Source organism: Sparus aurata, chromosome 23 (genome assembly GCF_900880675.1).
Source record: "Sparus aurata chromosome 23, fSpaAur1.1, whole genome shotgun sequence".
In the NCBI taxonomy this organism is placed as follows: domain Eukaryota; kingdom Metazoa; phylum Chordata; class Actinopteri; order Spariformes; family Sparidae; genus Sparus; species Sparus aurata.
Window position 1 is genome coordinate 3,503,978 of NC_044209.1, and position 16,328 is coordinate 3,520,305.

General features: G+C 41.8%; 1 protein-coding gene and 1 long non-coding RNA gene across 3 annotated transcripts; one reads left to right on the top strand and one right to left on the bottom strand.

Moving 5' to 3' along the window:
- Positions 1-3,437: 3,437 nt before the first annotated feature.
- slc16a3a (solute carrier family 16 member 3a) lies at positions 3,438-13,439 on the bottom strand. The gene is made up of 6 exons (XM_030408857.1): positions 13,310-13,439; positions 8,928-9,191; positions 8,200-8,343; positions 7,409-8,028; positions 7,121-7,301; positions 3,438-5,803 (listed from the first exon to the last, which is right to left on the bottom strand). The coding sequence occupies exons 2-6, from the start codon at positions 9,148-9,150 to the stop codon at positions 5,394-5,396; spliced, it is 1,578 nt and encodes a 525-aa protein (XP_030264717.1). The 5' UTR covers positions 9,151-9,191; positions 13,310-13,439; the 3' UTR covers positions 3,438-5,393.
- An 801-nt stretch (positions 13,440-14,240) lies between these two features.
- LOC115576317 (uncharacterized) lies at positions 14,241-15,774 on the top strand. 2 transcript variants are annotated; one of them, XR_003982822.1, is made up of 2 exons: positions 14,241-14,651; positions 14,768-15,774. It is a non-coding gene; the product is annotated as an uncharacterized LOC115576317 (long non-coding RNA). The 2 variants fall into 2 exon arrangements; XR_003982821.1 differs by having other exon boundaries at positions 14,773-15,774.
- Positions 15,775-16,328: the final 554 nt, after the last annotated feature.

Sequence of the window (16,328 nt, forward strand, 5' to 3'; positions counted from 1 at the left end):
CTTGCTCAGATTTTTAAAAAATGATGTCCAGATATCACATCTAAAATATTTGACTTCACAGAATCTAAATTGAGTTAGTTCTTATGACCTGATTATTTTATGTTGATGTAAACAATAATACTGCACTTGACCCAACCTTAATTCTTTGCCTTGATCAAAATGATTTTCTTGACATTTCAGTTATTGAACCAAACTAATAAATTGAAATTGAACCAACCTAATGTATTCACTTTTAACTAAATTAACATGAATTAATGTTTGCATTGACACCACTTAATTCATTCACATATAGCCAAACTATTTTTCACATTATATTTGACCTTACTTCAAAAATAACTTGTATTTTCCATCTCATAAACTCTATAAATGAAGACTATGGCAGTTCAGCTACAAGGAGTACACTGACTAAGGATTGGAAAATTCTATCCAGAGATTCAGCAACTATTTTACTATGCATAAACAGTGTAACAGTACGAGAAGTGTCTCCCAGCAAACATGCCCTCACTCACGGTACCAACATTTTATCATCTTTGTTAACTCAACACGTATATTTAGTTCAGTATAAATCAAACTTGATGTCTCTAAATGCAAAAAGAATGAGTTTCACAATCAAATCAATAATTTTATCCTGTTTTAAATGGCATTTATTAGTTCGAATGAACAACTGCATGTTACACTTTTTTCAGTGTATTTATATAGCCAAAAATCACAATCACATCGCCTCAGTGGGCTTTACAATCTGTACAGTGAACGACATCCTCTGCCCTTAGACTCTTGATTGGAGTGAGGAGAAACTTGCCATGTTGACGGAAAAAAAACAACTTTTAACAGGGAAAAAAAATAAAGAAGGTGGAAGAAACGTCAGGAAGAGCCACAGAGGAGGGATCCCTCTCCCAGGACGGACAGACATGCAATAGATGTCGCATGCAAGTTGCATTGACAGAATATCTGATTCAAATGATAATATATGTAAAGTGTGAGGATCCAAGAGATGCCTGAGCAGGCATCGCCAAGTGGTGCCCGAGCTACCTGACCTCCTCTCCACCGTGGTGACCTGGAAGAGGGCAGGCCACACAAGATAATTAACAGTAAAACAGAAAAGATCAGAGTGACAAGGCATCAAATTTTACATATAAATAAATATACAGAGATACTGTACAACCGAAGAGAGCAATGTTCCAGCGGAGCCCAGGATATGACAATCCTTAAGCATCAAAATGTGAGGCAGCAGGAGCCAGGGGAGAGAGATGGTCCCAGGGACCCATGTAGCATCAGAAGGCAGCCTGAATGAAAAGAGAGGAGGAGGAGGAGGAGGAGGACGAGGAGGCTCTAGGTAACTCATTGAGACTGAGACCAACCCACTGAAGAAGGTAGCAATCAAAGTCAAGGACTAATTAAAGGCTAAGTCAAAGAAGTACGTTTTGAGTTTAAATTTAAAGGCGTCAATAGAGCCAGATTGTCTGATGTAAGCTGGGAGGTTATTCCAGAGGAAGAGGGCATGATAGGAAGAAGCTCTGCGGCACCTTCAGGAGCCCTTAATTTTGAAAGCATAATGCACAAATTGGAATATATGGTATTACAAGATCTGACATGTATCATGGGGCAAGGCCATGTACAGTTTTGTACATCATCTGCAGCTATATGATTAGGAACCAAAGCAGAGAGGCTAGGATTGGTGTAATATGATCACATTTTCTTGTACGTGATAAGACTCTAGCTGAAGCATTCTGAACCATCTGAAGACTTTTAGAGCTCTCGTGCAGCAGATCAGAAAATAAGGCATTGCAATAATCCAGCCTAGATGAAAAACAAAGGCATGAATCAGGATCAGGAACATTTTCTGACTTCCATTTCTTCACTACATATAAGCAGTGATGTGATTTGAGAATTATTAGAATTATCAGCTTTTATGGACACATACAGCTGAGTGTCGTCCGCACAGCAGTGGAAATGTATTCCATAACTCTGAATAATTTGGCCAAGAGGTGATATATATAAAGAGTGGAGTGACAGGCTCTGAAAGCTGTTGAAAATGTTCCGGGAGATTGTTATTCAGTAGGTGGCCTGAAAGTTGCTGGGACACAACTCTTTCTAAAACTTTAGAGAAGCGGGGACGGTTGGATACTGGTCTATGATTATTTAAAGATCCTGGGTCGAGGTGTGGTTTGTTAAGTAGAAGCTTAACCACAACAGACTTAAAACTAGCAGGGACAACACCGGTCATCACTGATAAATTCCCAGTGCTGACATAGATCCTCAAACAGCTTTGCCATAAGGAGGTCCAGGACGCAGGTGGTTGGTTTTGAGGATGAGACAAGTTAAAGAAATATCTTAAGAGAGATACTTTCAAAAGTGTTTAGAGCTGAGGCTAACTGAGAGCTGCAGAAGGATAATTCACATTGCCAATGAAGTCAGAGAAGAAGAGATCATTTTGATTCTGAACTTATCAATGTTTTGACAGAATAAATCTAAGAAATCCTTTGAATTAAAGGGTGAACAGCTTATTGACTGTGGTTTTTGAGTAAGTTTATCATTGTGTTGTGTTTATCATTATTGTTTATTAGGCCGGAGAAATATGCTGTACTAGCAGCACTAAGAGCACTATCACGCTATGCAAGATAAAAACTTCCAATTTAGATTTTCACCATGCGCGCTCCGTTTTCCTGCAGGCCTGCTTGAGATCTTGAGTTTCATCAGTAAACCAGGAAGTAGATTTCTTTGGTCGTCTTGTCTCGGTAGAGACCGGTGCGACAGAATTGAGGAGAGAAACAAGTAGTGAGTTAACTTCAATAGAGAATTTTTCCACAGGTTTTGTCCCAGTCGCAAAAGGAGCCAAGACCAGTTTTTCACTGAGCGTCGCTGTGATTGTGAATTATGAATGAATGATCCTTCATTCTTTTCAAGTCGTCACTCAAAGTCCCTGTATGAGATGGACTTGATGATCTGATTTTTAGGCAGCTTAGAAACCACTGCTGTAAACACTGTATGCAGTGTCAGTATGGAGAATCTGTTAAACACTAAAAGGATTATTAACGTATTGATTATTGTGCAGACAGTGGAATTAGCCAGAAACACAACATTAATACATTATCACTGAAAGCAAAACAATGAGCTGAAAGATGCTCAAGCGGAGGGGAATAACAGCTCTGGATGATAACTTTCTGTGGATTTGTCAGTACAAGCATGGATCCATTAATTATAAAAAAAAATATTGTATGTTAAAGGGCGCCTGGTATCACGACAACCTACCAAAACTTGATGCATTGCTAGTAGTATGGATTATGACTGATGACTGAATTATTCCTATTCCCATTGGAGGGAAAAGCGGTGATTTTAAAACCTTGATCTTCCGTTTATGACCACTCACCATTCCACCATTTGTTGGCTCTAATTACATTTTAAACAGCAACGTCTGTGAAAAGCAAGCACGAGCAAAGTTGTAAATCAACTACATTTGCCTTTAATATTCTCTTTCACTGATACACACACAGAGAGAGTACAGACAATACAAAGCATGAAGGCCACATGAGAGTCATCTTAAAAGTCAGCTCAGTGAAGGATCCTCGAAGTCCATTTTTGCTGCTCTAACAGTAACACGTGCTGTGGTCTGCCTCTCCACGACATGATCTTTTATCTTGGGCAACTCTTAGACCACAATGTGAACTTCATGCTTTTCTGGGGAAAAAAAAATGCTAATTCTTAACTCACATAAGCTTGATGTCAACAGTAAACTGTGGTCATAGGCATACATGTCAGTGCTCTTCAAAGGCCCAGCCTGTCGAGTGAAGGGGGATCTCAAAAGACTGTAAATCTCTCATGGAACACAGCGATGAAGAGCAGAACAAAGATGTTGGGATTTTTTGGGCCCTGCTTATGATCCAGGAGGGAATCACACCGCTACCACGGGACCAAGAACAATCTTCAAGCAACTGCAACATTAACAGCCCATGCATGTAGCAACCATTTAATACTGATACGACACAGAGCACTTCTCACTTCAACATCTAACCTGCCTCACCTGTGACACGGACCATAAGAGAGGATACTTAGACTGTGATGACACCAGGTGGTGAGGGGGGAATGAGCCTTTCATGCTGTTTAACAGCAAACGTTAACCAATTTAAGCAAACTCATTTTCCTACTTGCACAGTTGAGCTCTTTGACTCTTCATCACACGTTATAAGAAAAAAGCAGCCTTTTGTTTTTAAAGGAGAAGGCTGGCCTGATTTTAATATCTATTTACTGCCAACAAATCCAATGAAACGACTTGCAGTGTGTTAGTCCATCCCTCAATACTTGCTCTCAGCCCTGAGACCATTGGTTCCTACTGCAGAGGCAAATCTTTCGAATGGCTTCACAGATATATTACTTAAAATGTAATTCAATCTCCTTAAACAACAGCTCACTGTAGTCTTTTTGGAAATGCTTCTGGGAGGAAGTAATGCATCTGTTGGGTGACTATTTTCAGCTGTGGGTGAATACACATTTGATGCTACAGTATTTCCTGCAGCAGGACACAGCTCTGTGGCTTTAAAAAAAATAAGATACAGTAGGCTATATCACATCTCCTGTTTCCCAGCCAAAAAGCTGCACTTGAAGACACAAAGACTACAGTCGATGGCCAACTGGCTTGTACGTGCATGAGAGGAGATAACCCTCCATACCACCAGTTGGTGATAGTCTGTATTCATCATTCTAAAGGGAAATCAGAGACTGGGATATCTAAAAACTATTGTTATGATGAAACTGAGTTTGCCTACCATAATATAGCCACCTCTTTTCAAGAATATATAGGTTTGAAATGTTGACTGTCTTTTAGGTGAACTGCTCCTTTAACTGGCAACCAGGCCTTTAGTGCAATAAATTGATTGTTGTTTATATAATTTTTTACCGTTTATTTGACAGGAACAACACATTTATTACACTAGATGATCAAAAGAAGTTTGTACTCATGATATTTTCATGGGATTTGTTGACACTAAGAATATAGAATACCATCACAATCGTCCTTTACCTTTATTTGCTGGTGACTACATCAAAATAAAGCTTTTGACTTCTGTTATAAACTCTATAGAGAAGGCAGTGTGGAGTAACTGAGTTCTTCCATTAGATACTATGAACCACCACATTTTAAAACATCCAGTGACAAAACATTGCTATTATTTCATACGTCAGTGACACCAATCATCCCTCCCACCAAAGCCCCCGCAAAGGATACACACAAAAACCTGCATTAAACACTGAATGAAATAGACGCACAACAAACCAATGGGGTGCTCATCAGAACACTCTGAAGTACACTTCATCCTGCCCTAGGGTTATTTGAAAAAAAAACAAAAAACGGATTGAGTATTGGCGGCAGGTAAAATCTCATCCAGCGCTCTCCATCCTGCTCACAGGCATGTTTCAGGACTGGTGGCCATGTCGCCATTTTGTTGTGGCTCTTTCAAGAACCGCTCCACTTCCTGTGAGTCCACTGTTAAACTCTCTAGCTTGACCTCCTCTACTTTCTCTTTGTCTGTCACCCTCTCCTCCTTTGAATTCTTTATCATCTCCTTCTCCTTCTCTTGCTCCTCTCTTGCTCCTTTCTCCTCCTCGTCATGCATTTCGGCGGGCTTGATGCCCTCGTCCGTCTTGGCCTCGTCGGTCACTGTGATATTTTCAAGCTTGTCTGCTGGTGTTGATGGTTTCTTTCTGATAAACAGGAAGTTACAAGTAGCCAGGACCACAGCTGAGAGGACCACCTCACTTCCTGCCAGCAGGAAGACATACATGTAGTTCTTGGTGGCGTCAAGAAGTCGGCCTGAGGCAGAGGACAGAGAAACAGAGACGCAGATGAGAGGATAAAATGGAAGATAAACACACATTTTTGGACAATCAAATACTGCAGATATACATATTTTTAATACGTGCACTCATCCTAACTGCCTTTGCCTACCCAACCTGCTGTTCCTCCACACAACACATGTTGTTGAGATTTTAGAGCTACTGTGTTAGCCTCTTCCACCGATGGCTACCAATAAAATCCATTGTCTTTGAATATTTCCAGTCTGATACGAACCACGTAACCACATTGTCAATCAATCAAAATCCTTTACTTAACCAGGTAAGAAACTCATTGAGATTTAAAACCTATTTTCCAAGAGTGTCTCTCATCTCTCTTTCATAAAGTACACAAAGTCACCCATACAAGTAGTTCTTGAGTGAAAGTCAATCAGTATCAGATATATCAGATATGATATGTACTTAAGTATGAAAAGTAATTTTCTTGCAATAAATGTAAGGTTTGAAAGACACAGGTAAAAGTAACTACAGATAAATGCAGTATATTAACTGTGTATATAGACACTGTTAAAATCTGATTGCAGATATATGAAAATAATTTAACAGATGTACTTGAGTAAATGTACACAAACAGTTAACAGATCTTGCTGTCTACTAGTCCCGCCTCCATAAACCAGTATCACTGAAGGATTGGCTTTATCTTTTCTTGCTAATGTGTGACAGGCTGGCCCAGGTATGTGGGCTGGCTGCAGTACCTAACTACATCCTGGTTGACTTCTTTTCCCCTAAAGCTATTCTGTGCACCCGGGAATAAATAATGCAGAAGGACATTATGAACATATTGATTCAGTCACAAGGCACAGTAGCCTACATTTGTGACATGCTCTATCAAAATCAGTCGAATGATGCAACAGCACATTCTGTGAAGTTTACCTTCAGTGCTTTTTGGTCAATGTTGTGAACAGGTCTATCTTAACCCAAACCATGACCATTTCCTAAACCTAACCAACTAGTTTGTTGTTGTGTTGTGTAAACCTAACCAAACTGGACAAAAGACTGAAAATAGTAAGTCATCATTGACTTTTTTTCTCACAGGGTGGATCTTAACTTTTATGAACCTTTATCTCTGAAATATGTTGTCTTCGTTTCTGCCTGCTCTTACATGTAAACCTAAATGATATGATGTGGCCTGTTAGTAGCTGGTATCATGTCTCTAGTACTACCTGTGCCACAACAATATTAAAAGCAAAAAAAGGCTTACTATCAGTAAAACCTTTACATTAAATTAGGCAATGTAGTCCAACAAGTTCATGTTGTAGTTTGTGTGATTACTGACCTGCACTAGGAGGCCCCACCAGCACACAAATGGCCTCCATGAGCAGGACCAGGCCAATGGCGCTGGAGAACTTCTCAGTACCAACTATTGTCATGAGAACCTCGAACTGCAGCGCACCCACCATACCATAGGAGATACCAAAGAAGATGCAGAAGACCACTAGCGATGCATAGTCCTTGGCCTGGGAACAAGTATGAAATGAATTGGAAAGGAAGAGCAAAACCAAGGTTTTACATCAGGAGACTACACTTTTCATCCAAAGTTCCTAATGTGCGAGCAATGACTCACCTGTGATCCGATGAGGTCAGTGGTTCCATTGAAGATCATAGCAAAGCTGAAGAGGTAGACACAACGAGGACGCACCCATTTCAGTCCAGCGATCACACCGCACGTGGGCCGCGCAAAAATGTCAATGAAGCCCAGGATAGTGAGCAGCAGAGCTGATTTGGTGTCCTCATTCCCAAGCTCTTTAGCATAGCTCACAACAAACACAGGAGGCACAAACAGCCCCAGGACCATGATGGACGCCGCCACCGTGTAGATGAGAAACCCACAGTCTTTAAAAACAGAGAAGTCCAACAGTTTGGCTTTGGGCTTCTTCTTCGTCTCTGCTCCCTCTGTTCCTTCCTCTTCGTCCTGCTCCAGGTCTGTAGCCTTATGTGTCTTGGGGGCCACCAGAGGTTTCATGAGGGCCGCACACACACAACAGTTGAGTAGAATGCCACCCAAGATCAGGAAGCCCCCCCTCCATCCGTACTGGTACTGGAGGACCTGGCCCAGTGGTGAGAGGCAGCACAGGGCCACAGGGCTTCCTGCTGCTGATAGCCCATTGGCCAGAGGACGCTTCTCACTGAAGTAGCGGTTGAGCATAATTAGAGATGGTTGGAAGTTCAGGGCTAACCCCAAACCTGCAGTAGAGGAAACAGAGTTGTTTACATTCTTATACTTTCTTTATGTAAGCATACATGCAGCCATCAAACACCAGATCTATTGTGTTGCACATAGGGATTTGTAAGGTCACCCAAAGTTTACCATCTCTACAAAAGGTTGGAAACTCTGAGCAGACCTCTAAGTCAGACCTGTAACAACTCCAGCAGAGAGGTAGATGTGGATGATGCTGGTGGAGAAGGAGGCCAGGATCATTCCCAGAGAGGCAAAGAGGCCGCCTACCATCATCACTGGACGACATCCGAAGCGGTTGACCAGCACACTGCACAGAGGACCTGGAGAATAAGTGACGCACTGAGTCAGGCAGTGTGTCTGAGTGGCCTGGAGCATGTACACAAGACAGCTTTGGAGATTTTAGAAGCTGGAACGATGAAGTTGATATCTTTTCATCTGGCTTGTGGTCAGGTAGCAAACAAGCATCACTGTTGTTTCTTTAACCATGTTCAAATGTCCTTAAGAGAACTAGAATGGCCCTCAGTAGAGAGCATACCTCCACCAAGGCCCAACAGTCTTGTATCAAGTTCAAGTTTATCAAGTTTAAAATTAGTGAAGTGAATGAATGCAGTCAGTAGAAAGTCCTCAGTATTATGGTGAGAAAGATAAAGACCATTAACAAAACAAGCATATCTAAGAGATTCATGTTGTTCAGAGTACTCATACTCTCATATAAAAACTGGACATTTATTTAACTTTAGATATGAAGATGTAGACCATAATAAAATCACCATCTTGTTGATTGTTCACAGTCGCTTCATGAACATGGTAATTATGCAAGGCTACTTTAAAACATTCAGCTGTTTCTTGTTTCAACCGGCTGTATGTGTGTTACACCGTATGTACTGTACAATCTGCAGCCTACCTGTGCCGTAGAGCATGGCCAGCAGAATAGAGGAGATCCAGGCAGTGTCACTGTATCCCACCCCGAACTCCCTGATCAGCTCTTTGAAAAACACACTGACTGCTTTAGGGAATGCGTAGGAGAAGCCAGTGATGACAAAACAGCCTGCAAGCACTGCCCAGCCCCACCCTCCATCTGGAGCCTTCACCCCTCCTGCACCCACGTCCAGTGCCACACCTCCCATGATGCTCTGGGGCTATTTTTGTAAAGGGGCAGACAGAGAACCTGATGGAAACATGAAAATGACAGTAAGCATTTAGATCAACTTTCACTGCACATCTAATCTAATGATGCATCATGAATAAAGGCCACCAGAAATTAGACTGCTCCCATGTTTAATGTAGTAAATACCATTTTTAAATGAACTGTGATATAATTATAATTATGTTGAACTGCCAGAAACTCTTAAAGCTTCAGCTCCATTAGAGCTGAGCAGCATTTGACACTTTTTTGGTCCCTTGAAAGTGCAATATGTACCAACACCTACCCCAGCCACAGTCTGTTCACCTGCTGCCATCTGACAAAAAAATACAGAAGTAAAAGTAGAAGCTGTCATACCACCAGACTACAGAGCAGCTTCTTTCCCCGGACTGTGAGACTGCTGAACTCATCATCGACACTTCATTCTATAAGATATTGTTTTGTTCTGATCTTTTTCTGTGAATGTTGGGCAAAGGACTCAAACATAGTTTTGTTTTTAAACCGCCTGTCACACCATCTGTCAAATGAATAGGGTCATGTCACCAGAGTAACCACCAACAGCTGCTACCTGAAACTGCCATTAGCTTGTTGACTCAGTTAGCTGTGTAGCTAGCAGTCCTATTAACTGCTGAGTCTGGCCAGACTGGAAGCTGGGAGCACCAGAGCAGTGTTGGTGACAGTGACGTTAGTGACATTGTCTCGTTGAACACTCGGTCCATGAAAAAACCTGTGACTTAATCATTGTAGAGCTGCTCACAGAACTGACCATCTCTCCTTTCACATAACTGTGTCAGGTTGTCAATATGACCAAACTTATTGTGTTTTATATCTTTTTTAATACCTTTTCTAGGCTGCTGTGACGGCCATGTTGGTGTTGCTGATGTGTGTTGAATGAGACGATGTAGCTCACTGAGCGGCTTTGACACAAAACTATATGAGATTTTACTTTAGTTAAGACAAACAGCGACTTCTTTTGCAGAGCAGATCTAGCTCTTTCTAGTATGAAAAAAATAAGATCAGACTGAGTTTGACAGCAAATAATCTGTCACAGCAGCATAATGCTTTACTTTCTAGCTGCAGCCTCAGTTTTACTAGTTAGTTACTAGAATCACATGTTTCAGTACATTGCAGATAACACAACAACAATATGGATAATGATACTAAACAGATGAGCCAGCCAAGGTGTTTTCAAAGCTCCACAGTAGGATGCTCAGTCTGACTTGCCTGACTTCAGTGTAACCTATCATGTTTTATGGCTAAAGATACCGAACTGAAGGCAGGCCCGTTCCTCACCCCACCCTCAATGAATCAAGCAGGAAGTGAAGATGACTGCAGCACACGCCTCTCAGAGCGCCAGCAGCTGCACGTCTGTGGGCTGAAGAATTCCGGCAGACGTCGACCGAAGTGTATTTGAGAACGGTTATCCAGTATGGCATCTTCTTTCTGGCTTGTTTGATTTTTACATCGATGTTCTCGTACAATTAGCAGAGTATTTGTAAAAACCTCTGTAATTACTAAGCGGTTCATGTAATGCACTTGTAAGCATCCTTCAATTAAAGTCAGCACTTTCACTGTCTCTGTCTCTTGTGTGATCATCCCAAAATGTGGATTGCATTGTAAACTCAAGTAAACTGTAAACTCACCACAAAAACTATTTACAAAATAATTCATTTCACATTGAGATATTATCTAATTCCTTAGCAGCTGATTTAACTATTTTCCCTCCTCTATTCGAACCAGTGAAGTATTTACAAGCCAGCAGTGACCAGCAAGTGTAACTATTAGTGTAATACAGTGTTTGATTTATTTTTGACTGGGCTGTGGAGCCAGACATTACTTTAACTATCACGACCACACATTATTCTTCAGCCAACTACAGCCCTACATTCATGTGTGTACTGTGTAGGTGTGTGTGTGTGTGTGTGTGTGTGTGTGTGTGTGTGTGTGTGTGTGTGTGTGCAATGCCTAAAAAGGAATGTGGCCAAGATGCATTTGTTAGCATCTTAAAAGTCCCAGGAGACACTTCTCTCCCTCTCTCTAGATTTCTACAAATCAAAGCAGTAAAGACAATCAGCTACTGTTTGGACAGTGAGGAAACGGCTAGTGGCCCCATCCACTAATTTACAACCTGTTGAAGAGCTGAAGGAACGAGCTGAGTGGGTAAAAATACAGGCTGGGCTCAGGCCAGAACAGCTAGCAATCCAGTGTCTCCGGGTAACATGATCATTTCGAGGCTGACACAGGAGGGAATGTGATGGTACCCACCTAAAAAAGAAACTATTGACCACCAGAGCTGATGTTTCAGACAGTCTCCAGGGAAATATGCTGCTTTATTACAATGTCATGCACAGCTCTGAAAAGCATACTGAATTCACTGCTGGGAATATTGTTGGACTGTAATATCTGCTTTCATGAAAATGTGCTGAATATTAAAGTCTTGATGTTGTTCCGTGTGCTGAAAATCAAACTGACTGATTCAGTTAAAATGTCCTCTGGCTCAATAATGACATTCTTAAAAAAAAATTTCACGATTGAATTTTACAGCACCGATATAACAGTGACATGGAAGTTAGGGGACATGATTGGGTGCATTGACAAAAACCAAGAGTGCTTCTTTAGAGCTTAATAGAGATCAGGGAAGAAAGAAAATCTGTTCTTATTAATGATTTTTCTGTCGTATAAGGTACTTTTTTTAAAATAAAGAAATATTACAATTTGGGGGTTTATTGTGGCATTTTCTTCAATGGAACAGCTGTCAAAGTTGATTGAGATGTTTACACCGCTGTGACCTATATACCAGGAAGATAACAGCAAAACATGTAAGAAACTGGATTTCCTTCTTAATGTATTTCTTTATTTATTTTGACTGATTACGCTCAATGAATCGAGCAAAAAACTCCCAGAGATCCCAAATTGATTTGAAAATATTTCATTTACATACTTAAAGATTAAATCTTCACTGGAGATGCGAGGCTTAAAACAGTAGTGCACAGCTTGACCACACGTCGAGGATGTAAATAACCTCTAGGGCTTGCAGAGACACCAGCCCATGGACGCAGTAAGGGAAATCTGGACACAGCTTTGTGGGCGGAGTCCCATGCATTCCTATGAAAGTTGCTCAGTGGTGCATGAAGCCATAAGTTTGACTTCCTGTGTGTAAAATGACCTGGATCTTCAGCATAGCTTCCACACTGAGGCTCATAGAGCGCGCTCACTATGGACGGTCACTGGCCCAGCAACTAACTTCTGCTCTCACCCTCTGCTAACTTGAATGGGAATGAACAATTTAATGATTCTGCCCTTCTACACTGCACAAATGTTATTGGACAGAATGGATCATTAAATCAATATATGGGAAAAAGTATATGTGGGGCTGGTGTGCATCAGAAGAGGTTGAGGTTGGCACATGAGGATGAGGTTGTCATTACATGGTATGCCCACTTGACCTGAAGCTATTTTAGTGTATTTATGTAATGTATTTATTCATTTGAGGTTTTTCTGTTGTAAAACAAGTTCCCAGCTACTTCAGTTGTTTCGGAGAATGATGCAACGCCATCTTTCTGTGAAGCTCCAGAAATATTTTGAGGACTCACAAAGTTCACCTGACTGTCCATCAGCATGGAGGGGTTTTGGGTGAACTGTTCCTTTAAGAAAATGATCTTACTAATCAGAAATACGTCGCAAGTTCCTTTACATCACATCTATGTATGCAGTGGTGCGGCACGTCTATAGTATGAACATGTTTCTTTTAAACTTAATCCTACATTTCACTCTGAGAAGGGAGATTAACATTGATGGGTGTGACGTCAGAGTAAAGGGTTTCTGACTTGCTCGAGCTGAAGTAACGTCACTCCACACAACATGCCACTTACATCAGAGGAGCCAACACCAGCTAACCTGCACGAGCTCCTCACGTCACGAGATGTCACGACATGGGCGGCTGATCACGTGGGACACCGAGCATCACAAATGACAAATCACACCATGTAACGGACATTCAGGATAAATAAATGTGGCTATTAATATCCATGTGGCAGTGACACACCGGCCACACACTGAATTATTTTAGTAGACAAGAGGTGAGGTGTGAGGTCGCTCGGGATGGCAGAATACGGGTCGTGACAAACTGTTGAGTCTCTTACCGGGTGATGCCGCTGAGCCGTCCCTCCTCCAGCCTCTCTCCTCAGCACCGGAGCCGCGTTTCTCTCCGCACGTCTGCCAGCACACCGACAGCAGGGGGAGAGCCCTCAACCTGCTGGCTGGGTCCTAACGCCTCCATGTCACCGTCCTCACTCCGTGGTGACCAATGAGAACACCGCCCGCTCTGCTATTTCTGGCCTCTTGTTTTATTAACAGTGTTGGGGAGACCAGGACCGGTTGGCACCATCCATTATCTCTCTATCTATCGTCATCAATTAGCTCATAACTGTGGTAATAAGGCTGTAGATCCGAACTGCTCTGTACAAAGTGGAAAAGCTCTACATTTTCAATGCATATCATAAAAAAAAACAACATCTTCAAATACAGTAAATAGCACTTGTGTTTTGTTTGTTTTACCGTAAAGCAACAGGCTGTACATTCCTGGTGTAAGAAAGTTGGTTGTTGTGTCTCACCTGATCATCAAATACTGACGCTTTAGGTTACCATCTGATCCAAGCTGCCAACCTAAAGCATCAGGATGAGACGCCAAGATCAACTCTCTTCTCCAGGACTTTATAGTTTGTTGCTTTATATATGAGAAATTGGCTGCCCGCTGAATTCATACTCCAAACAAATCTCACCAGATTCACCACTAACCGTTAGCTCAGTTAGCCCGCGTTCCTGTCATAGATACTGTTATACACTTTGCCCAAACTGGGAGCTCAGAGCACTCTGCTAGTCCTTAGACCTGTTATTTCTTAATATTCTGTTGTTCATTTTATTTAGCTTTTGAATATTCAAACAAAAAAAGTGTTAATGATAAGTGGTTCTCCCGCAAGTTCCCGAAACTTGAGACACTTTTAACAGGCAGGTTTTAAAAAGAGTCCCTACAATCTGTCGTATTTATGTTGCTATGGCCACAGTGGCACATGAAGCAGCAGCCTCAGATCATACTACATTTATTTTGTCTTGCTCATCATTGTTTTCAGCTTTGTTACTGAAACACTTTCTGCCCATTGCAGAAAAACTGTCATCATCTGGAGGAAGAAAGCAGGTGTTTGGATCAGGAGCAGCAGACTTTGACCACCCGACCTGACCATTTCACCCAAGGGAGGAAGACACCCGGAGTAAGAGCCATGCTAATCCAGTGTGGTTTAAGGCCGCTGCTAGTTAATGTCTGGTCAAAGGAAAAGGAAATGGACAAAATGGGACTCAGGCTGGACAAACATGATTATATCAGAGACTGTTGTGTCCACAGAGACCTGTCCTGACTGCAACGTCTTGGATCGAGCTGTTGCACCTGACAGGCGGACTGAGAGCAGGACCACAGCTGGATGAGGAGAGGTGGACTTTGTGTTTATAATATCGATGCTTGGCGCTCGCACACAGTCAGAGGTGATGGACAGTGTTGTTGTTGTTTTTTTTAAAGTATTTTTTTTTTTTTGGCCTTTCATGCATAGTACAGTTGAAGAGGTGACAGGAAACAGGGGGAGAGAGAGAGGGGGAGTGACACGCAGCAAAGGGACCCAGGCCGGGAGTTGAACCTAGGTCCGCTGCAGCGAGGACAAAGCCTCTGCACATGGGACGCCTGCTCTACCAACTGAGCCCCAATGATGGACAGTGTTTACTTGATTTTGAGCTTTTGATATGAAGATGCTGACCACAGTATCATCACCATGTAGTTGCTGCTGTTTACATTCACCCTGATGCAGAGTCAAAAGAGGCACTACCTGTTTATGAATATCTCTGTAATAATAACTGTGTATATGTGTACAGTAATGGGAGTAAGGAGTTTACAAATATTCATTTGGTTATGCAGCCCGGTGTTGTACAAAGAGGAATGAATAACCTCAGCCTAACTTTGTACCTTGTATCTTCCCGTAATTAAATGTAAGGGCTGTAGAACCAGGGCTGTAGAACAAAAGTCTCTTTTTGCTAAAGAAAGGATTTTTTAAAAATTACAGTGGAGTGTTGATGAGTTCAGATGTCTCACAGCCTGGAGAAAGAAGCTGCTCCATATTCGGGTGGCATGGCAGCAAGGTGGGTGTCGTTTTTTGGTATCCTTTGGGCTCTGTGCAGACCTCTCACTTCATCCAATGTGTGTAATGTGATGCTCTTCCAGTGTTTTGGGATTGACCAGAGGCTGCGTTGAGGCACCTGAGGCTGTGCTGCTCTCTCCTGTGATGCACTGACTGACAGTGTTACTGATCATGGAATAAATAAACTTGTGTGCTGTCACTGCAGGGAACAGACTGGGTTCGCTGACACTCACACTCCCCCTGGGCACTGGGCAGGGAGCATGTGTGCTAGTGCATGTTTTGTAGCCCACTTACACCCTCTGCTCACCTCGACAGTCACTTTCACAAGCACTTCCCTGTGGAAAAATGCTCTAGATGTATTGTGTAAAAATGGATCCTAACATTTGACTGCATTAAAACACACCCAGGGATTTTCATGATAAAATCAACTCTTTTTGTCCCAATTTGCTTTTTATCCTTTCTCTAATTGACTGATTAGTTTTCACTGTGGATGTTATTCTTATCCTGGGATCAGTTGTGGCTGCACGCACTGCAGGGTGGAGCAGGATGACCTGTTGTATAACTGTCCTGAGAGCGTGCACGTGCTCCCGTTGCCCCACAGCACCACCCAGTGGTCAGACTCTGTCATTATGTCTGTAATAACAAGCCATATTATTCCAGCACTAGCCATCCCAAAACTTGGTTGTATTGTGTGGTTGCTATTAAATATTAAATGTGCGTTAGCCAAGGCCTTGATTTTGAATACATACCAAAAAAAAACAAGAATAAAAATTAAAATAAAAATTAAAATAGAGAACATAAAATAATCAAGGGCTAATCCTTGAAGTACTGCTTTCCATAGTTGAGACTGTATGGCATTACATAACACAACTGACACCTTCATCTGCTTCAAATCTGCATTATTCTTATTGTTTATTAACTTGTTTGGCAGCAGAACATTCAATTTAAAACACAACACTAAAATATAATCATCTATTTATAA

What these genes read in the sequence shown, in the direction of transcription:
- slc16a3a (XM_030408857.1), bottom strand. Translation starts at nt 9,150, where the DNA reads ATGGGAGGTGTGGCACTGGACGTGGGTGCAGGAGGGGTGAAGGCTCCA. An exon ending in GGCCATGCTCTACGGCACAG is followed by an intron (nt 8,344 to 8,927) that starts GTAGGCTGCAGA and finishes CTTATTCTCCAG; the next exon opens with GTCCTCTGTGCAGTGTGCTG. An exon ending in CTGACCTCATCGGATCACAG is followed by an intron (nt 7,302 to 7,408) that starts GTGAGTCATTGC and finishes ACTTGTTCCCAG; the next exon opens with GCCAAGGACTATGCATCGCT.